This window comes from Chiloscyllium plagiosum, unplaced genomic scaffold (assembly GCF_037043375.1).
Source record: "Chiloscyllium plagiosum isolate Xiang-an unplaced genomic scaffold, Cpla_swu_hap1 HiC_scaffold_11, whole genome shotgun sequence".
In the NCBI taxonomy this organism is placed as follows: Eukaryota; Metazoa; Chordata; class Chondrichthyes; order Orectolobiformes; family Hemiscylliidae; genus Chiloscyllium; species Chiloscyllium plagiosum.
Window position 1 is genome coordinate 27,360,184 of NW_028270149.1, and position 23,785 is coordinate 27,383,968.

At 41.4% G+C, this 23,785-nt stretch overlaps 1 protein-coding gene across 8 annotated transcripts in view; it reads right to left on the bottom strand.

Moving 5' to 3' along the window:
• Positions 1 to 8,759: 8,759 nt before the first annotated feature.
• The window catches only part of acsl4a (acyl-CoA synthetase long chain family member 4a), a 98,901-nt gene continuing 83,875 nt past the window's right edge, over positions 8,760 to 23,785 (bottom strand). For all 8 annotated transcript variants that reach the window (XM_087991925.1, XM_087991924.1, XM_043704974.2 and 5 more), the window contains 7 exons: positions 23,001 to 23,140; positions 19,729 to 19,901; positions 18,943 to 19,017; positions 17,765 to 17,953; positions 16,682 to 16,796; positions 13,873 to 14,030; positions 8,760 to 12,829 (listed from right to left, as the gene is read on the bottom strand). In XM_087991925.1, coding sequence (XP_087848051.1) covers positions 12,672 to 12,829; positions 13,873 to 14,030; positions 16,682 to 16,796; positions 17,765 to 17,953; positions 18,943 to 19,017; positions 19,729 to 19,901; positions 23,001 to 23,140 — 1,008 coding nt within the window. In that variant the 3' untranslated portion in view covers positions 8,760 to 12,671. The remainder of the gene's footprint in view (positions 12,830 to 13,872; positions 14,031 to 16,681; positions 16,797 to 17,764; positions 17,954 to 18,942; positions 19,018 to 19,728; positions 19,902 to 23,000; positions 23,141 to 23,785) is intronic.

The window sequence follows — 23,785 nt, forward strand, 5'->3', positions numbered from 1 at the left end:
AAAGGCACATGGAATGCTGGCCTTCATTGGCAGAGATATAGAATACAAAAGTAGGGATTTAATCATAAAACACTATAAGACACTAGTGAGGCCAGAGCTGGAGTAACGTGGGTAGTTCTGGTCACCATAGTACAGGAGTGACATAATTACTCTGGAGAGTGTACAGAGATTTATTGGAATGTTGCCAGGGCTGGAGAATTGTAGCTACAAGAGGAGAATGGAAAGGTTGGGGTTGTTTTCCTTAGAACTGAGAAGGCTGAGGGGTGACAATATTGAGGTATAGAAAATTGAGTGGGACAGAGATAGAGTAGATAGTTTCTCTTAGCAAAGAGTTAAAATAATCAAGGGTCATAGATTCAACCAAAATGACAGAAGGATTAGAGGGACATGAGGGAAAGCATTTTATTTACAAAGAGAGTGTGGTTCTGGAAAAGCACAGCAGGTCAGGCAGCATCAGAGGAGCAGGAGAATCAATGTTTCGGGCATAAGCCCTTCATAGAACATAGAACATTACAGCGCAGTACAAGCCCTTCAGCCCTTGATGTTGCACCGCCCTGTGAAACCAATCTGAAGCCCATTTTTAAAAAATTATTTATTGAAAATTTTTTTACTCTTTTACAAAAGGAAAAAAAACTTATAAAAATACAAAAAAAACCCAGAAATGATGTCACAGTATTATATTACAGTAATATAAACTATAAACTATTTACTACTCTACAGGATACAATAATCATGTATTTACTTAAATTAAAATAAACTTGAATTAAATTAAATAAAATCGAATTAAAGTAAATTACAACCAATTTAGTTAAATTACACTACTCGACTCCACTCGCCACATCTCCATTGAAGCTCCCGTCCACAGGAACAACAGTTATTATCCCATATTTACTAGGCCTCCTTCTCCCGGGTCCCTGGACAACCATATACACCTCACAGCTATATAAAGGCCCTAATCAGTATCGCCGATAGGTCAGTGTCTATGTAATTTAAAAAGGGCTGCCATATCTTATAAAATGGTTCCGTTCCATAGTGCACCATACTTTCAGCTAATCTTGGGGGATGGACTTCATCACAAGTCTGCGTCACCCCACAAGACCTGGGATTTTTTCTGATATCCAATTCATTAGGATATTCTCCTTTGCACAATGTGTAAGAATGTTAAATAACCTTTTCCTATGTTCACCCAGAGAGGGCAGATTCGGCAGTCCCAAAAGAAGGGATACTGAATCCATCTTAACTTTAATTCCCAGAGTCTTCTCCAGCTCATGCACTATGGCACCCCAGTATCCAAGAATCTTGTAGCAGGCCCAACAGCAATGTGTAAGGGTGCCTGTGCTAATTCTATATTTGGGACATCCTGGAGAAGATCCTTTCTTAAACTTTGCTAATCTCTCTGGTGCCATACGGGCCCTGTGAAGGATCTTCAGTTGCATAGCTTGTGCTTTATTGCATATTGAGATTTTCTTTACATTTTCCCATATCTCCTCCCATGTTTCCAATGAAATTTCTTCCTTTAGCTCCTGATTCCAGATCCCATGGAGTCTCTCCATATTCCCCAAGGTGCTCCTCTTTATGTCCAACTTGTAGGACTGTGCCAAGAATGTGATCTTCTTCTGTATATAGTCCCCAACCTGGAAATATCGATAAAGGTCCCTATTACGAATCCCGTATTTCTGACTAAACTGGCTGAAAGACATCAAGACCTTTCCCTCAAATAAATCTCCCAAACAGGAGATTCCTTTACCCTCCCATGCTTTGAAGCCAGAGTCCATTGACCCTGGTCTAAATCCTGGGGCTCCCACTAATGGGGTGAACGGCGAGGTCTTAAAGCAAATTATCCTCACCCTCTTGCATTATCCTCCGTGCTTTCACCGTATTTAAGATAATTGGATTTTCACAATGCATATCCATGGATCTCATCTTGCCCATAAACAGTAAATTGATGAGGGGACACCTTGCCTGCAAGGCCTTAACATCAATCATATCCACCACAAGTCCTTATGCACCTAGTCATCCACATATGACAGCAGGGTGCTTATTTGGTATCTCTTCAGATCTGGGAGATCTGCTCCAAACCATATCCTGTGGAAGTTGCAGCTTGGTAAATTTAACTAGAGGGCACCTTCAGCACCAAATAAATGATCCAAGCCAACTGGCAAACCTCCGCAGCACCTGTCTGGGTAACAGTAACGGGAGCATCATCATAGGATATAATAGCAGAGGAAGAACATTCATTTCAATCAGAGCTATGTGGCCTCGCCATGATATTGGCAGCTCCTCCCACCATTGGCAGCTGACAGCAGGCAGGGGTAATAAAAACTCCCAGGTAGACAAAACCTTTCTGCGACCACCAGGAAACAGTGTTCCACCCTCCAGCTCTGGCGCTTCCACCAATCCTCCCGCAGGCATGACTTCCGCCTTTGAAAAATTTATCCTGTGTCCCGAAAAACTCCTGAATAATTTAATTTGTTGTATTAGCCAGGTTACAGATTTTTCCAGGGTAGCCAGAAACAGAAGGACAGTATCCGCATAAAGAGTAATTTTGTGCTCCCCAATTCCCACCTTTGGTGCCACTATTTCACGGGCCTTTCGAATGGCCTCCACCAACAGCTCAATGACCAAGGTAGACAGCAGTGGCCAGAGAGGACATCCCTGTCGGCTACCTCTCTCCCCATTAAAATTATTCAATTTGACACCATTTGTGATAACCGCTGTTTTGGGGTCTCTATATAACACTGTCACCTACCAAGCAGAGACCCTCCCCGCCAAAGACCAAAGTGATCTAGAACACCAAAAAGATACAGACATTCCACCCAATCAAATGCCTTTTCTGCATCCAGGGAAACCACCAAGGCCAGAATTAACCTCTGCGGACATACTTGCACTGTAATTCAACAACCTCCTCAAACTGTTGGAGGAGCTGCAGCCCTTAATAATGGTCCTCTTTTATAATAGTGGGCAACACCTTTTCCAACCTCAGAGCCAGCACCTTTTATCAAAGTTTGAAGTCTACATTCAACAACGAGACACAGTCCTCGGGGGTCTTTCCTTTTCTTTAAAATTAGGGAGATATTGGCCTCCCTAAGAAAGGTCGGAAGAACGATGATACATCTCCAGATGTGGTTCAGCTAACATGTGTATAAACTCCTTGTAAAACTCACTCAGGAACCTGTCTGGGCCGGGGTGCCTTGCCACCTTGGAGCTGCCTTACTGCTTCTTGCAGCTCTTGTGTTGTCAGAGGTGCATTTAAAAGGGAGGTCTGTTCTGCATTTATACGAGAGGACCAGGCTTTGAAAAAAGGATTCCATTCTCACTATCCCATCCTCACAGCCCTCTGACCAGTATAACTCTACACAGAATTCCCAAAATCTGGCGTTAATCTTTTCCAGCTTGAGTGATATTACCAGTTCTCTCCCTAATAGAGGCAATGGACTGCAGAGCACTTTTTTTCCTAGCCAGATAGCCATATTTGCAAAGGAGACCCCATTTTGGCCGCTCTGGAGCACCAAGTCCAGAGCAGCCCAGAGAGCCATGAACCGCTGTAACCTAACCACAGATGATCTGTTATAATATGTTGACTCGGCTGCCTTCAGTGGGGCCTCAAGCATCTGCTGTTGTTCCCCTCTCTGCCTCCTTCGAGTTGTTGAATATGAAATAATCAGACCCCTTAAGCACACCTTGGTGGTCTCCCAAAGAACCAATGGATTACTGGCCTTACCCCAACTGATGTCCCAGAAGGCCTCTGAATTCTCTTGTATACTGGTCAAAACTGCCATCTGTCAACAACAATGGACCCATGCGCCAGTGCTGTACGTCTGCTCCACTACTTTTGGTCTTAACATCCGAGTACACAGCCGCATAGTCCGACATAGTTATCTTCCCAATCCTGCAGATCAACACCAAGGCCAAACAAACTGACAGAATAAAGAACATATTGATTCTTGTGTGGCACTTATGCGGGTTGGAGTAAAAGGTAAAATCCCTCCCATTAGGGTGGAGATAGCTCCACACATCCACCAAACTAAACTCCTTATACAAGTCCACTAGCTGCCTAGACAGCATCCCTTGGCATCCTGTCTTCCCCAGGGTCCATGAGACGATTAATGTCTCCTCCTACAATCGTGTGGTGCAGCCCAAGAGCCATTAATTTAGAGACTGCATCAATTAAAAATTTGAGAAGATGTGCCGGAGGCAGTAAACGTTCAGGATGCTATACTCCTCTCAGTGTACCAGAACCTTGAGAATGATGACCTGAGCATGCACAACCTTGATTTGATCTCACCTGAAATGGGAAGTTTCTTCATACCAGTACAGCCACTCTCTGCTTTGGAGTTGAAGAAGAATACTCTATTGTACCTCCCCACTCCTCCCCTGCTCTAACTTCAGATGTTCCCTATCGGTTAAATGGGTCTCTTGCAGCAGAGCGATGTCGACCCTTTCCTTCTTAAGGTTTGAGAGCACCTTTTTCCTTTTAATAGGGGAAATGCTCCCTTTTATAATTTCTTTTTCTTGTCAAAGTTCCTCATGAAAGGTTAAGGTAAGAGCCTACACTGTCCAAGGTAGTATATTGGCGTGAATAGAGAATTGGTTAATGGGCAGGAATCTGAGTGGGGATAAATGGTTCGTATTCAGATTGACAACCTGTAACCATTGGGCTTCCACAAGGAGTAGACTGGAACCGCAACTGTTTCCAAGGCTCCCTTTTATATTCCAGGTGCACCACCTGAACAGATCGCTCACCATGATCGCACACTACAGCCCGCGGTCCCCTGAGAGGAAGAAGCCCATTCAATGTGTTTTTTCCCCACACACTGCACAGACTTTACTAAATTTAAAAACTATTCCTACAAACACTACTCAAACTAAACAACTAACCACTACTCCTGACTTGAACAGATAAGTACTTAAACCACAATTCACTAGAGATTTCTCCCCTCACCCATAGGGGGCATTCACTCCCAACCTTATAGCCATCCTGGCACCCTCCAGTTAAGGCCACGCCCCAAACCATCACCCCAGGCAATGGTGAAAACACACCATGTTATTCACACTCATGAAAGTTAACAATGGACGCCCTTTCCACCTTCATATCTCAAACCCATACATCTTTACACCAAAGCAGTACCCACCCCTTATCCAGCAAAAAAGAACAAAATAACAGATAATATTGTATACGTTTGGTAATTAAGCAAACAAAATTTAGAACAAAGACAGAGAAGATAACAAAATATTATGCCATTGTCCGCAAACATCTTTTCCTCTTCCCCCTCGACCCAAGTCAATTATTTCATAGAGTTCACAAGTGCTTTTGCTTTTTTCGGCCAGTTGAAGTTATGGACAGATCCCTCATAATTAAAACGCAGTATTGCCACATTGCCTCAGAGAATATTGAATAGTCAAGTCTCTTTCTTATCATCAAAAGACTTCCCCTTAATTACGGCCCCAGAAAAGTCCTGGAAAAACATTATTTTTGAACATTATATACCAGAGCCAGTGGCTCTCTTCCCAGTCTTCTGGATGTTTCTATCATTAACTGCTTTTCTTTATAATGCTGGAGTTGCACTAGGACCGGGCAGGGGCGCTGACCCAACCCGGACCTGCGCATCGCGATCTGGTGGGCCCGCCCCACCTCACCTGGCCCAATTTGATCTCCAGCCGCAGCAGCTCTGGAGGTCACTTCTCAAGGAACCAGCCAGATTCTCGCCTTCTTCACGCTCCGGAAAACATACCACACTCAAGTTTTCTCTTCAACCTCTATGTGAGGCTATTGACCTGTTCCAGCAAGGCCCGAACCTGACCTTCCACGGTTTGGATCCGCCCCCTCGGAGTTCTTTGTTGCGTTCTCTGGCGCCACAGTCCTTTGTTCAACTGCTTCCATATGGTCGATCGGATGCCAGAATCTCCTGCTCATGCTTTGTCAGCATGGCATGAATTGGTTCCAGCATTGTGTCAATTTTTTCGCGGAGTCAAAGCGATATTTGGGAAGTTGAAGTCCCCCATAACAACTACCCTGTCACTCTTGCTTCTATTGAGAATCATCCCTGCTATCCTTTCCCCTAAATCTCTGGAACTATTCGGACGCCTTTAGAAAACATTGTGTCCTCTTCTTTCCTGTTTCTAGTCTCAGCCCATACTAACTCAGTTGACGAGTCCTCAAACACCGATTCTGCAATTGTAATATTTGATTAACAACGCCACACGCCCACCTCTTTTACTATCTTCTCTGTTCTTACTGAAACATCTAAATCCTGGAACTTGCAACAACCATTCTTGTCCCTGCTCTACTCATGGCTCTGAACTGGTCACAACATTGAACTCCCATGTACTGACCCATGCTGCAAGTTCACCCACTTTATTCTGGGTGCTCCTGGTGTTGAAATAGACACACCTCAAACCAACTTCTTGCTTGCTGGTGCCCTCTTGCGACCCTGAAACCTTATTTTGGACCTCCCTACTCTCAGCCTCCTCCACACATGAACTGCAATTTAAGATTCTCATCCCCCTGCTGAGTGAGTTTAAACTCACCCTAAGAGAATTAGCAAACATCCCTCCCCCAGGATACTGGTATGCCTCTGGTTCAGGTGAAGACTTTTGTTTGTAGAGGTCCTACCTACCCAAAACGAGGCCCAATTATCCAGGAATCCAAAACCCTCCCTCTTGCACTCTCCCTATTCCTCACCACACCGGCAAGTGGCACAGGCAACAAACCAGAGACAACAACTCTATTTGTCCTAGATCCAAGCTTCCACCCTAGCTCCCTGAATTTCTGCCTTAAATCCCCATCCCTACTCCTATCTTTGTCGTTAGTGCCCATGTGGACCACAACTTGGGGCTGCTACCCCTTCCCTCAAGGATCCCAAAAACATGATCAGAGATATCATGAACCCTGGTACCTGGGAGGCAACGCACCAACCGTGAATCACTCTTGTTCCCACAAAACCTCCTGTCTGTCCCCCTAAATATGGAAACCCAATGACTACTGTTCTGCTCCTCTCCTCCCCCCCCCCCCCCTTGCCTTCTGAGCAACAGGGGAAGACTCTGTGCCAGAGCCCTGTGCCCCATTGCTTCTCCTGATAAGTCATTACCCCCCCCCCCTCCACCCCCCAAAGCATCCAAAACTGTATACATGTTGTTGAGGGGAATGGCCACAGGGGATCCCTGCACTGCCTGCCAATTCCCTTTCTGTCCCCTGACAGTAACCCATCTACCTCCTTCTTGTACCGGAGGTGTAATTACCTCCAACTCCTCTTAATAACCCCTCCACCTCCTGAATGATCCAAAGTTCACCCAGCTCAAGCTTTTTCTTAAACTTTACTCCTACCTTCCTGTTGGGCCTCCAGTCCTCGCTGCCACTCCTCCCATTGCAACTTCTGCAAAGAAAACAAATTCCTGATGAAGGGCTTATACCCAAAACGTAGACTCTCCTGCTCCTCAGATGTGTCTGACCTGCTGTGCTTTTCCAGCACCACACTTTTTGACTCTGGTGTATGATTTGTAAACTGTTATTATGCAGATACAGCAAGAAAGCTAATAATGTTGTAATTTATTGCTAAGCAAATTGAATAGAATAGCAGCAGGTTATGATTCAGCTATACAAGCTATTGGCGAGTCCACATCTGGAGTACTGTGTACAGTATTGATCTTATTTAAGGATGGATGTAAATGCTTTAGAAGCAGTTTGGAGGTTTACTGGACTAATACATTCAAGAATGAGCAGGTTGCCTTATCAGGAAAGGTTGGATAGATTAGGCTTGTCCACTGGCAGCTAGAAAGGTAAGAGATAACTTGGCTGAAACATTCAAGATCCTGAAGGGACTGGACAGGGTAGATGTGGGGACAATATTGCCTCCAGAGGGATAGTCAACAACAGGAAGTTACTATTTAAAAATAAGAGTGCTCAGCCTTAGATGGAGATGTGGAGAAATATTTTCTCTGAGGGTGTTAAGTCTTTGGAATTGCTTCTATCATCTTTTAAAGAGACAGTCTTGATGAAGGGCTTATGCACGAAATTTCGACTCTCCTGCTCTTCGGATGCTGCCTAACTGGCTGTACTTTTCCAACCATACTCTTTGACTTTGAGCTTATCTTGTTATTCTTGGTAGATCTGAACCATAATTTCATCTACCCATCTATGTTCCATATCCCTGGATAGACTTTTTTTTTAAAAAATCAAATATATCAACCTGGCTCTTTTAAGTTTATTTAGCAAGCACAGGACTGGAGCTCCAGATTTCCACTACCATATGATTTTACTCAAATGACCCAGCTTTATTTTATTATATCCCCATGGGAAACAGTTTCTCTGTACCTACCCCATATTTACAACTGGTGTACTAACTCTCTTCGAGCAAAGAGTACAAAATTCCTACCCAGTCCAGTTGATGATGACTCTCAACACTTTTTGTATAGCGTGTCATTTAACGGTTAAAGAAAACAAGTTTAAGAACTAGAAACAGGCAATAAAGGCGGTCACTCCAGGACTGGCCATAACACCAAGCTTGTGGGATCGATAACTTGCAGGGCTGGCGGTTAACCCAACCACTGCCTTAGCAGAGTGGTGCTCCAGCTAATTGATCTAGTAAGGATCAGCTAATAAGACAGATCAGGCCCAAATAGTATCCTCAGATCAGTAGTATATGGTCTTTCCCAATACAGCCACCATGACAGAAGCAACCCACAATGAGCACAAAGACTGAATACACAATAAATATTTTAAAAAAGAATCTGAATAAAAACAGGTCAGCAACCACCAGCAATTGTGCTGAGAAACCACTTTTTATTTACATTTATCCGTCAGGTGGATAAGGTTCACACCCTAAAATTCCACAGAAACATTTTTATTTTACATTTTTGGCTGTCATAATGCAGGTTTAAAAATCAAGAAAACAGCCATGAATAATTCAATTGAGAGAATGATAAATAACCTAGTTTTAATTACGCCCGTTTTTATACAAATATTCAATAGCCAAAGATATCAACTTAAGTCATCAACATTGAGCAGTGGTGTTTTCAAATCTGTCCATAGACAACTGCATTATGCTGGCAGAACCGAGAAGGGGAAATCATTACAATGAATAGAAATATTCAGGCATGGTCTTGATGCTGATGAGAATTATGGATGGAACAAAGGCTATATTTATGAACCCTCAAAATCTTTGGCAACAAAGCCTCTTGCCACGGATTGCATCTCATTGCTGACACCAGGGTACCCATAAGAAAAGGAAATGGGTCACACCTGCGAGAATATGTTTATATGACACATTACCCATGGCTAAAAATGGTCAATTAGTTTTTTAACAGAATTCCTCCAAGATCACTCTTCCTACCTCAACAATCAAGCAGTTAGATTTTGGGACCCTGAGGAGGAATTTGCCTGAGATATCAGAGCTGGTTCAATGATATGTAGAGAGGAGAGATGCTATTTAAATAAAAGGTCATGGTCAAAACCCATGTTACTACAGAGAAGCTCTACCTCCACCACTGGGGGGCAGCAGTGCTCATAGCTGGAATCACTGACTGCACACATTCATTAAAATACAGAGATAGTGCATTCAACACAATAGAAAAAAAAGTGTCTTGTGTAAACAGAGGGTGAAAACTGGAGAGGAAAAGAAGTCTTCTTGAAATCCAAAGTCATTACAATGACTTACCAGTAGATGGAGTACTTGCCACCATGAGATGGCTTAATGGACATTTTAGATTGTTCCTTCTACACTTTTTGGGGTACGTGTGAACTTTCTTACTTCACACCCTCACCCCATTTCCTCAGCTGATACTGGTGCAAGCTGGGTGCAGGTATGGCTTTGGTGTCACGGTGCTGCTAGCAACACACTCATCCAAGAGTGCCTTGATGGGGAGAGCTGGTCACACATAGTTGTTGTTGGCAAGGGTACTGCTCTTGCCCAGCATCAGCACACAGGCCTACCAGAAGATCACTGGATAATAATCAAGAGCAGGGACACTGGTTCCTGAGGGCTTTCTTTGTCCTTTCTCACTTGCTAACCCAAAACTGTAGAGTTAACCGTAGAGAGTCTGGCCATCACCCCAATCAATATAACTCAGTTTAGGAAACAAACCTGGTTCATGGTGAGTGCAGCTCAGTACCACACTGGCTGTACTTTGATCCATGAGACCATCAGGATCGACTGAAGTGCTTTTTAAATGTTGAATATTGTGAAACCTTGTGAGGGTACTTATAACATAATGGGCCATATGGAAATGGAACACAAATCACTCTCATACTGCTCCAAAAGGAAAAGGAGCAATTTAAAACCTGAAGACACTCAAAATAATGAATCTTTAAATTGCGTTTACTCCTCCCATTTACACACACATCATATATATATTATATTAAATATATATATAAGACAATTGACATTAAGTACAGAAGTTACAGTCACAAATAATTCCCCACATAAGCACTTATTGATGTGTATAATGTTCCTCTGAAGAATCAGCTTTCTGAAAGCTGATCGAGGTATAAAAACACTAATTTAAAAATCAAAACAATTGTTTCTATTAAGCTCTGACCCGTTTCATTCCAAATCATAAATTTTTAAAACAAATGTACAGCACTTAAATTTCACTCAGCATTTTACATCAGCTACCTGTTTGCACTTTCTTCAAGGGGACACAAACACAGAATTAAATTGAATTAAGAAAAAGATCTTTAACAAGCACAGAGGCCTGGGTGGAGTTTTAAAGCATTCAATTTATATTCGAGTTGTTGAAATTTGAGACAAGGTCTTGATACAAATGACTGATAATTAACTGGATTTTAAATACACTGTTTTTCAGCATGAACTGTTTGAGTCACAGCCTGAAATGAAAATCTGTTTGTGAATTAGCTGTAATCCTAGCTCAAATAAATGATACACACACACGAATGAATGCCATGAACTAATCCAGTTCTACAGTACCAGGACAGTTTCAGAAAGGTTGTGCCAAACATAAGATGGCATGTCACACAAATGTAAAGCAGACAGCTTTTACATATACAAAAGATAAGGTAACTCACAGTAAGCAAACCGCTTATCAAGGGTTTTCCCTCCCTCTTACGACATATCCTTCCTTTCAAAATAAAACAGGATAATAATCGGAAAACCAGCTGCTTTTGTCAGATTTTCATTTCGCCCAATTATTGGCCACCCAAACCACCTCAATGCTCCTAGCTAATGACATGGCAATTGCGTGTGTGTTTGGGAGGGGTGGTGGGATGGAGTAGCAAGATTCATTACAGGTTTCTAGGTGGTTAGGAACAAAATAAAACAAAATTGAGTAAGTGAGTACCTAGCTTCCAAAACAACAAAGAAACTAGCCAAATGCATGATTAAAGATGCACTTTAACAACCAAAAGGTGTTTGCCCAATGGATATTTTTACAAGTTGTTTACTACAGCAAGGCTACCTGAAGTGGACAAATAAATATAGTCTAGTTATCATACAAGGTACTGCTCCCTTCTCCACAAAAGGGTGCTGACTCAGACCTGGATAAAGTTGCACAGAATATTGGTTGCCTCTCTCCAGTTTTCAAATGGTTCTTTTGACTGAAAGATTAGACAAACTGTTGACATCTGAGCACAATCATGACGTCGAAGTCAAATTCTCTCTTCAATGAACATCCACACTGGTGCGTTGTCTATAGGAGTCTCTCCAAAGTGATCAAGTAGCAGCAGCTCCAAAACCGTGTCTTTCTTGGTTCATGCAATGCTCGTTCACAACACAATGATTGAGGATTTGTGGATACACCTTTGGGAAAAGAAAAATCTTGGGCTTTTGCCAAAGCATTGAACTCAAGAGCTGGCATTTACACTTAGTGGATAGGTTACTTATGCGATGAAGTAACTCTAACCATCATTGTCCACAAACATCCATCACAAGGTATTCTGGAGACCAAAAGGATTGTTCTGTTAAGAGTTAAGTTGATACCACGCCATGAAGACATGTTGTGTCAGCTGCATCCCTCCAGGAGAAAGGCCAGTGAGCTCTTTAGTACCATGGTACTGGCAAACTACAGAGCCACTACTTATTATCACAAAGACAATTAAAAGTTGCCCAGTCATATCAATTTTCAGCCGGTTCATGTTTAAAAAACTATCGGCAATCATGACAGTTAAACAACTGCGGTGTAAATAGGGAAAAATGATCTATCATTTTTAAGAACCAAAATATTTTCAGCAACATTTTATATAAACATGAAACATTCTAGTGCAAACATCACATCAAAAAAAACAGTGCCACCACCCGATTGGGGTTTTGAGAGGTTCAAGCTACATGGAGAAACCTCGCATTGTTTTCTTTAAGTAAAGAATATAGGAAAGAAAATGGTCACTTTTTTAAAAGCTCATTTACAATAACAGACTCCATTCTCTCCCCAGCATTTCCTGTATAACCAACTGGTGGTCCCCCCACAAAGAAAAAACACAAAACCAAAGGTAAAAAAACAAACATGCAAGAGGACAATGGTCATTACTCGAAGGTGGGCACATGGTGGAACCTTACAACCTTCAAGAAATTTTCCAATTGCTTGCTTTAATGTTCAAGTAAGAGTGAATACATTGGAGAAAAACCATTTGGGTTCATTAATTTGTTTAAAATTAATCACTGTCCTGTTTGGTGCGCTACCTTTCTGCAGGCACCATAAATCTATCATCCAGGGTTTTGAAGAATCTATTTCCCTCCATACATCCTTTCAATGTCATTGAGGTAGTGGTTCTTCAGTTCTTTCCTCTTAAGCTTGAAGGCGTCTGTTACCAAACCAGTCTCAGGAGTCCAAGGCTCTGGGCTCAAACGAACCTTCACAGGGACTTCAAACTTCTCTAATTTACCTGAGATAAAATAAAGAACTCACACATGAAATTTGTAATTAAAAACCTGCAAGTTTTCAACAGTAGCTCTCCCTAATAAGGCCTCCCTCCAAAATCATGTCAAAGCCTCATTTTCTCTGAGATGACTCCTGAAACTCAAGGACGTCAGAAATCATGCCTGTAACCTCCCATCTTTCTCATTTGATTAACGTCATGGCTAGGCACTAACACTTTAAACCTTGCTGTGCTATGAAGCCACTGAAAATTTTCTTCTGCAACTTAATTTTGAGATATTATACACATTAATTGAAACTGATTTTTGTCAAACTAACATCAGAACATGAGACTTTAACTGCACCACTGTAATTTAGAGAGCAGAAACTGATAATTAAAGGATATTGAATAAATATTTCTCCTAAAATTAAACAACGAACTGTGGATGCTGAAGATCTGAAACTAAAACAAATTGCTGGAGGAACTCAGTAGGTCTGGAAGCATCTGTATTCTGACGAAGGGTCATTGGACTTCAAGCGTTAACTCTGCTTTGTCTCCATAGATGTTGCCAGACCTGTTGAGTTTCTGCAGTAATTTCTACTTTTTTTTTTAAAACAAATATTTTCGCCCACTTTTTCCAGTTGTATGCATTTTAGTGTTGGCCATGTGTTCTAATTAAGATGCTGCTTCAACAGCACCCTTCAAACCCCCAACTTCTACCATCGAGGACAAGGGCAGAAGATACACAAGAACATCAACTAAAGGTTCCCCTACAGTCCACAGGACTTGCCAACTTGGAGCTAAAATCATCACTTTTCCACGATTGTGGAGTCAAAATCCTGAAACTTCACAACAGCTGTGTGGATGTACCTTTCCCCCATGCAATGCACATTCAAGATGGCAGCTCACCACTGGCTTCTCAAGTGGTTGGTGATGGGCTATAAATGCTGGCCCAGCCAGTATTCTCCATATCCCATGAATGAACAAAAAGATCCACACAGTTACATTAGAGGAGCTGCTCTTGTTGTTTCTAAATTACTGATTGGGTGCCAATGGATGAACACACTCACTGGATGCTGATGCTTCTTTGATTTCCCGCAGTACTTCAGCTTCCATCTTGCTATCATTACAAATTTCCTCCCACGTTCCCTGAACTTGTTTCTGTTCCGCAAGGGCAGTCAGCTTCTTCTGGTTGGGTACCACAAAACTAATTACATAAGATTGTTCACTGGGAAGGAAACAACAACAACAAAAAAAAATGTAGGTTTAGGTTCAACCATAAGGCATATGCTAGAGGGTAGGAGTTGATTCTTCATTTAAGTTTCCAATTACGCACATTTCTTTCTCTCCCCCCCCCCCCCCCCCATTCTACGCTTTATAATTTCCTCAACTAGGGGCTGGCAAGCTGGAAACATTATCAATTCACATGAAATATCTGCCTGGTTTTCTGTAATTAAATTGTGTGACTATTAAATATTTGACTTCCTCCTCATTCTGGTGACTGGACATTCCCAGACATAAATCATTTCTCAGTATCAAATAATCAACAAATAGACTTGGCCCCATGCCAATAAAATTAGCAGCTCGAATGAAAACGTGCAATATTTTCTATTCCCTGCATTTAGCTGTAGTTTAACATGTCCATCATTGCAGTAAGCAGATAGCATCTTTACATGTACTCCAATGTCATGCACCATAAAAGGGGCAAAGATAAAACAAATGGAAATGTGGAATATTTTTAAAACTCAACATTGTATTTAGCTATATAAAGGTATTCTCAGTGTCCGAATCTATAAAGCCTATCCAGATTTATTACCATCAAACTTTGAGGAACATCCTAAAATTCATAAAACTCCCATTAAAAACAACTACTTAAATTCACTTGGCAATTCCAAGTTTAGAAGCAGTAACCAAAACAACAAGTACATACTCTACTCGTTGTCTAATAAGTGTAAATCTTTAACTTGAGGCACAATACATAATGTACAGGGGAGAAAGAAAACATGACTTGGTTCACAAGTGTACCAGCTTTACTGGCCCTGGGCCTCACCTTCACACCACCTCTGTCCATCCCCTCCTCTTCACAAGCATCTCTGCCTTTTGTTGTTATGCAGATGATTATAAGGCTCTCCACCGCATCACACTGACTTATTTCTGCACTGTGCTCCATCCTGACAATATTCTTGAGATCTCTGCATCTTCCAATTCTGGCCTCTTGTACATGCCCTATTTAATCAATTCAGTATTGGTGGCATGCCTTCAGCTACCTGCACCCTAAAGTAAGGAATCCCTCTTTAAGCTTCTCTGTCTCTTTTAAAGACACTCATTAAAGTCTACATAATTGATCATCTTTCCGAATAATTGCTTATGTTGTTTTGCATCAGATTTTATTTGACAACACAAATATCCCTGCATCTTCACAATATTCAAGGCACAACATAAATGTAAGTTGTTTCTGTTTCCGTAGTCTTCTCTGCTAACTTACTTCAGCTTTGCAGCACTAGTGACATGTCATGTTTACTTTAAAATCAAACCTCTCCATAATTTCGACAATGCCTCTTATCCAACACTTCTCTCCCTATCATTCCATTCTTCAAATTAAGATTCTGGAGACCAGATATTTGCCCTGGTCAAATCTGCACACTGTCAGATGTTATCATTTCCCCTTTGTAATAAGATGAATGAGCACCAGCTGGCCCTTCAGCCCAGAATCTGTACCGCCTTCAGTGGGATTACAGTCAATCTGACCATCCTCAACTTCATGTTCCTGCCCTTTCCCTATAATCCTGGATTCCCTTATTGATTGAGAATCTATCTCAGCCTTGAATAGATTTAATGACCGAACCTTTAAGGCCTCCTGTGGCTAGGAATTCCAGATTCACTTATCTCAGAAGAATTTCTCCTTGCCCTGGTCTTAAAATCATGCCCTCTAGATTCTCCCACAAATGGAAACAACTTTCCCACATTAGTCTTTCAAACCCATTAAGAATCTTCTATGTTTCAATAAAGGTTGCCTTCTAAATTCTAATGAGTTCATGCCCAACTAACTTAACTGCTACCTGGGATTAGCCTAGAGAACTTTCTCTGGGCTGCCTCGAATGCCAGAATATCTTTCCTTTGATCAGGGACCCAAAACTGTCCACCGTATTTGCTGTGGTCTGACGAGTGCCTTATGTAGTTGTAACAAGACATCCCTATTCCCTTTGAAATAATAGCTAACATTCCATTTGTCTTTCCTGCTAGCATGCTGAACTGGACACCAGGTGTTTTTTGTAATACATTATCAAGGATGCCCAAATCTCTAGTCTCTTCATTTCAGTAATCTTGAACTTTTCTATTCTTCCTGAAAATGCTTATAACCTCACATTCCCCACTTGCTTAACTTGTCTGCAGACTGGGTCATCCTTAGCACTTGCCTTCACACCTATTTTTGTGACATCTGTAAACATGGTGATAAGTTCATTCACTTTCCTGATCCAATTCATTCATTTATATTTTAATAAAATTGTGGCCCCAGCATTGATCCTTGTTAACCACTAGTTAATAGGTTGTGGTTTATGTGAACATTACGGCACAAAGCACTTCAGATGAGGTGCAGTTACTGCCACAAAATAACTTTGTCTTTTCACTACACTGAATTTCTAACTCTTTACTTGGTCAGCACAGGGTATGACTTCCATTTAACACACCTCTTGATCTTATGAATAATAATATTACATCGATAGCCATTATTTATATTTGCCATCAAATAAACCATTTTCAAAAGGGAAAAAATATTTATGAAACCCGTTTGGCTATTTGATCCATGGAAAAAAAATAAAAATATTATAATTAATTGGAGAGTATAATTAGCACATTGTGATAGATATTTAATCTCACCTGTTTGCGTATGCACAAATATTATCAATGAGGGAACAACTCTTTAAGGCAGACTCAACTTTACCCAAAGAGACATATTCTCCAGCTTGTAGCTTCACTAAATCTTTCTTGCGATCTAAGGAGCAAACAGTTATAATATTATAACATCATTTCAAATTCATGAAAAAATAGACAGAGAATGATAGATGAATGATTTTTAGAACACTGAGTACTGAACCAAAATTAAAACAAAAACACACCATACAAAAGATTAAGGAAGAAACCTTCCCCTGGCGTTCAAGTGATATCAAACCACAAGAGCCAAACCAGGGGCAGTGTTTAAGAAATTTGGAAAACAAACTTTTAAATAGGTCACAGGAAGGACAAAACTGGCAATCAAATTCTGCTTTTCCAAACAAACCGAATAATCCTTATGTCACAGTGTGTAAAGGAATTTACAAAAATGTGCTCTCTGAAAATAATAACCAACAACTGCTGTCAACAAAATTCCATTCTTCATATTTTCTTCTTTCAAAGCAGTTGACTGAAGGGGAGTACCAACTCAGATTCAAAATGATCTGCAAGCCCAGATAACAACTGAACAGGGCTTGTAACAGGGACACTATGAGCACTAACCCAGACAAACTAGCCTATTTTTATAATCAACGGGTTCAGAAATGTTATGACACACCCCTGGAGTAGTTGGGACTTGAACCCAGGCCTCCTGGGACAAGGGTTGGGACACTACCACTGCACCACATAGGGGCCCTACCCAGACAATATACTCATCTAAAGTCCAGCATGACAATGATCAGCAGCTGCCATGTATTGCTAATCTCCCCGTCAGAGAGATCCACTGCAGCTGCTCATTTGGCATCCTGAGAAGACTACCTGACTTAGTAATGCCTAGGGATCAAGTCTTAGTCTTTATGCTAGACTACTAATCAATCATTAGTAGTTTCAGCATAGGGCAGCCAAGAGAACAAAAGGAACACATTTTCCAGAATTCAAAGCAAAATGGGTGTCCTTATTCAGTCTTGGGATCTCTTGCCAAAATCAAACTCTATCCTTCAATTCAGGTCACATTTTCTCAATGTCACTTACCAATTATCTGTAAGCAGCCATCTGGGTGGAATTCACCAATATCTCCTGTGCAAAACCAACGCTGACCATGGTCATCTTCAAAGAAATCACTGCTGGATTTATTATTTTTGAAGTACCCCATAGCCACATTTGGTCCACCAATTAGAATCTCTCCTCTTGGATTGGGCTGATCACAAGTGGTGTATCCACCTTCAAATGTAACAATGAGGATCAGTGAGGATTAAACCTACAATTCAACTCCCTTAAGCTTTCAGAAACTTACTATTCATTTAACAAAACACTGAGGTTATTCCCCAACACAGAAATGATAGTCTAGTTCAGGCTATAAATGACAAATTAGCACCATAATCAATTTAGTTACTTGTTTAGATAAACAAAATCTACTTGACTCCTGGCAAATGCGCAAACTAAAATAACTACGAGTGTACTAGCCAAATTGAACCAAGATCTGTGCCACTTTAAGCTGGTAGTGGAATGGATTTGAAGATCCATAGCAAGAGGAAGGCAATTTCTATACCTCACCATTAACCAGTGACCCTGCTGGAAACACAAGGGAGCTTGAAAACAGCAGGGATCATGTCACAAAGATTTCCCACTCAGCTGTATCATTATACTTACATTGTAATAGATGGAGACCATTTGGTCCATCATACCGATGACAGCACTTTGATTCCATATAATCTTGCTGATATAATGACTTTGGCTAAGTAGGAATATTGCAGCTCTTATGACATTTTAGTTTATACCTGAAGATATGGAGGGAACACCACTGTATTTTTAAAAAGCCAGTATGATTGACTATGGAGTTTGACTCTAAACTTGAGGCAAAGATCCCGTACCACTGGCCTCAAGGTCTTTGCATCGTTCCCTCGACATATTTATAGTGCAGCGAAGAGACAATGTATTACTGCAATCTAATCACAATTAAGTTTAAAACAATACTTTTGTGTGAGAAGATTAGATAGTTTATAAAATAACTTCAAACTGGATTACTGTGGCTCAATTTAATAGCTCCATTTTGCATCTAGCCTAGAAAAGTACAAAGGCTCATGACGTGATGTTAAAGTGTTTTAATTCTTGCATATAATACTGTGCAAAGACCATGATGTGTACAGAAAGATGAATTCCAGAGTTAGCCCAAAGGTGAGCTCATATCTATAAGAATGTTTAACAAATACCTTCTTCCCAATCTCTCAGCTTGATTTCACAACAGATCAATGGGGCTCCAACTCTGCCTGTGCTGTAGTCCAATACTGAAATTATAAAAACACTGACGTGTTAGAAATTGGAATCCTTTCAGGTGTATAAATAATAATTTAAATGAATGGTGCCTCAAGCTATACATATTTACACCTAGTTGTGGAGCCTGGAATACAGAGAAGATACAATTTTTCTGCATGCCTGTACACCACCAGGTTTCCGTGTTGAGACACGCATTAGGCCAATCAAGATCAACAATCTCTTTCCACTTGAAAGATTGATAATTAATAACAATACATTCAGAAATCCTTACTTGAAGTGGAATGTAAACATATCCACCACAGCACACAATGCAACATTAAACAAACATTATTAACACATGGGAAAGGGAACTGTTACAAGAGCATGAACTACAACATATACATAGCGTGGCAGAGGGACAATGGATTACTGCAATTTAATCATTAACTGACAATTGAGATTAAACAATGCTTCGTGTAAAAAGACTAAACGCTTTATAAAACTTCAAACTGTATTGCTAATGCTCAGTTTAATGGCTTCATTTTCAGTTGGTTTCATTGTCCAAGTCATTCAGTAAATAAGGTAAAGTATAATTTCTGTCATTTTTCAACAGTTCCACTTTATTCTCTTAAGTATACTAAATGCCCAAAATTGGCTTTTGTTTTTGAGTATTTTTTTCACCTCTTCGATGCATTTGTCAATTGCCAAGGAGGACCACTTTATCAGATGGTTCAAATCCTCACCTTCAGTGATGGTTCCAGCTCCACATGTCTCAGTCAAGCCATAACCTTGACCTACTGGACAGCAGAAACACACATTCATAAACCTTTGTGTTTGTGGAGAAAGGGGAGCCCCTCCAGACAGCATCATTCGAACATTTCCTCCCAAAAGGGCTTTCACTTTTTTAAATAATATCCTATTATAAAACAAAAAAAAATCTCAGTTGATATTTAGGAATGATTCCAAATATCCAAAACTACAATACTTGGATATCTGCAAGTATGTACAAATTGTCCTCAAAGCACATAAAACAACTTCTATTTATATAGCAGCCTTACCATAAAAATATCTCAACGTATTTTACAGGAATATTGTAGAACAAAATACCACTGAGCCATGCAGGAGATATTAGGTCAGATTACCAAAAGCTTAGCCAAGGTATAGGTTTCAGGAGATTTCTAAGGGAGGAAAGTGAGGTCAAGAGGCAGGAAGTGTATGGAAGATAATAGAGAACTTAGCACCTAGACAACCAAAGGCTTGGCCAGCAATGGTACAGCAATTAAAACAAGGATGCATACAGATACCTTAGTGGGCTGTGTGGCTGGAAGAGATTACAGAGGGAGGGAAACGTGAGGCCATGGGTTTTAAAATAAGTTTGGGAATTCTAAAAGCAAGTCACTGCTTGGCTAGCGGCCTATGTATGTCAGCAAGCATAAGGAAGCAGACCTCACTGCCAGTTAAACTCAGACAAACGTCTGGATGACCTCAACATTTAAGAAAGTAGAATGTCGGAGGGCAATCAGGAATATGTCAGGGTAGTTCAGTCGAGAGGTAACAAGACCATAAGCTGTAAGAGCAGATGTAGGCCATTTCGGTCAATGACGAGAGTTCCCTCTAATTTATTGGCTGCGCAGGTCTCAGAGGCCTGTAGGTGGCAGTGACTTCCGGAAGCAGAAGTCAATATAATGATTGGTGTCAAGTGCCAATCTCCAGGCATAGCACAGCTTAAAAGGGAATGCTGCTCACCAAGTTGACTCCGCCATTCACGGAGATCCTTAACTCCACTTTCCTGCCATATTCCCATAAACACTAAATTCTATTCCTGATTAAAAATTGCTCTTAGCCTTAAACATATGCAACGATCTAGCTCGACAGTCCCCTGAAGTAAAGAATTCCACAGACTCCCTACTGTCAGAGATGAGGAGAAATGTCTTATCTTATGATGCCTGCTGGTTCTAGACTCTTCCGCCAGGTGAAACAACCTTTCCACATCTACCCGCTCAAGTCCCCTAAAAATCTAATGTTTCAATAAGGTCTTCGCTCATTTCTCAATTCCACTGAGTAAAGGCCAAACTATTACTCAACTTCTCATAAGAAAATCACCCCATACACAGAATCAATCGAGAGAACCTGTCTGCACCGCCTCAAATGCTGGTTTATCTTTTCTTAGACAAAAAGGCAAGAAAGGAGGTTTGTCAGTGACAGATAAGCCAAGACAGTGATGAAATTAGGGAGTCAAAAATAAGTTACCTTAGTTCTTAGTGATGACACAAACATGCAGTCAAATATAACACAAAGATTGTTAATAGACTGGTCAGTCTTAGATTCTTGCTACAGAGGGATGTTGTTTGAGGGAATAGAATTTGGAGTGAGGGCCAAAAACACTGGCTTCAGTTTTTGCAACATTTAATTGGAGAAAATTTCCATTCATTCCAGTGTGGTCATTAGATAAATTGCCTGATCGTTGCTAACAGTAGAGGTCAGAAAAGGTGATAGGGAAGTAACACTGGGTATTGTTAGTGTTCACATGAAAATTAATGCAGTCTCGTCAAATTATATTGCCAGAATGCAGTAGGCAGATGAGAAACAGAGGGACACAGAGACAGATCCTTGGTGAACACCAGAGGTAATGGTGTTGGAACAGGAAAAAAAGCCATAAAATTGTAGCATTCTGTTAAGGAGAGTTCCCAGATGTACTTCTGGAAAAACAACTTTATATTTTAGACAAACTAGTGGCTTGTATATTTGGAAAAAACAGCTGACATGTTGAAACACTGTCCTGGCTAGAAACCCAGTTGACACCCTCTGTAAACTAGAGTTCATCCATATCTGTGCTGCCCACATCCTAACTTGTCCATTCTCATCAACCGGATGTCTGCTGACAAAAGAAACATTCCATTTTAAAACAATCACTCTGGGTTTCAATTCCCTCCACAGCCTTGCTCCTTCCACTCGATTCAACTTAGTCCAGCCCTATAGCCCTCCAAGATATCAACATTTCTCAAATTCTGGCCTATTGTCCAGGCCTGATTTTTAAGTGATCCACCATCAAGGACCTGGGCTTCAGAGGCTGAGATTCTCAGTTCTGGAATTTTCTCCCTAAACATCTTTGTCTTTCTACTGCTCTTTTGTTATGTTCCTTTAAGCCTGTCCTTGATCAAAATTTTCACCCCAATATCTCTTTAGGTCAGGTATGGAAGGTTGGAGTTATGAAGGCAGGCTGGATAGACTGGGACACTTTTCACTGGAGCATAAGAGGTTGACAGATGACCTGATGAAGTTTACAAAATAATGAGAGGTACAGGTAGAGTTAATGAGTCATCTTTTCCCTAGAATGGGAAACTTCAAGGTGAGAGGGGTCACATTTTTAAGATGAGAGGAGAAATATTTTAAAAAGACATAAGCAGCTTTTTTTTTAAAAAAAACAGATGATGGTTTGCGTGTGGAATGAACATCCTGAGGAAGTGGGAAATGCAGACTTAATTACAACAATTAAAAGACATTTGGATGGATACATGAATAGGAAAGGTTTACAGGAATATGGGCCAGGAACAGGCAGGTGGGATGGGCTTTTTTTGGAATTATTTTTGGTATGGACTGGTTGAACTGAAGGGTGTGTTTATATGCTGTATGACACTCTGACTATGACTCTATAAATGTCCTGGAACAGTTCTGGGATACTTTTAAGCAGACAGTAGTTAAATGTATATCGTTGCATAAATTAGCTAATGGCAATGCCAGAGTACTGAGATCCCAGTAAAATTGGCAAAATAAATATCCAATCGCCATAATTTTTAAAAAAAATTCACTTTGGGATGAGCATCATTCACAATACCAGCATTTATCATGAAACCCGAACTGTCTTCAACAAAGTGCTAGTGGCCTCGTGTAGGCCGCGTGGTGCAGGTAGATATCTTTACAAGTAGGGCAAAAGGCGATGCCATTGTTTTGGAGAGATTTAACCTACTCAAAGCAATTAAACAATAAAATTTTTATGAAATGCCAGTTTCCTTACATGCTGCAGAGGGGTGCATCATAACCTCTTTTGATTTGTTCCAACTTGTAATCATAACCTAATTTAAATAAAGTCCTCTGTAAATAGTTCATCTCCTGCACCTTGCTCATGACGTTTTTATAGATACGGTCCATGATTTCCTAAAAAGTAAAACAGTTAGTTATCAAAACGATTGCATCAACATATTTTTCGTGCTCTCACTCTGCTTGTAAATTGACTATTTTCTATCAGACCAAATGGGCCACTCTCTCATTAGAGTGTGGGGGGGGGGGGCGGCGCGAGAGAGTGTGTGTGTGTGTGTGGGGGGGGGGGCGGGCGGTGCGAGTGTGTGGCGGGCGGCGCGAGAGAGAGCGTGTGTGGCGGGCGGTGCGAGAGAGAGAGAGAGAGAGAGAGAGAGAGAGAGAGAGAGAGAGAGAGAGAGAGAGAGAGAGAGAGAGAGAGAGAGAGAGAGAGAGAGAGAGAGTGGGGGCGGGGGCGAGAGAGAGAGAGTGGGGGGCGGGGGCGAGAGAGAGAGAGTGGGGGGCGGGGGGCGAGAGAGAGAGAGTGGGGGGCGGGGGCGAGAGAGAGAGAGTGGGGGGCGGGGGCGAGAGAGAGAGAGTGGGGGGCGGGGGCGAGAGAGAGAGAGTGGGGGGCGGGGGCGAGAGAGAGAGAGTGGGGGGCGGGGGCGAGAGAGAGAGAGTGGGGGGCGGGGCGAGAGAGAGAGAGTGGGGGGCGGGGGCGAGAGAGAGAGAGTGGGGGGCGGGGGCGAGAGAGAGAGAGTGGGGGGCGGGGCGAGAGAGAGAGAG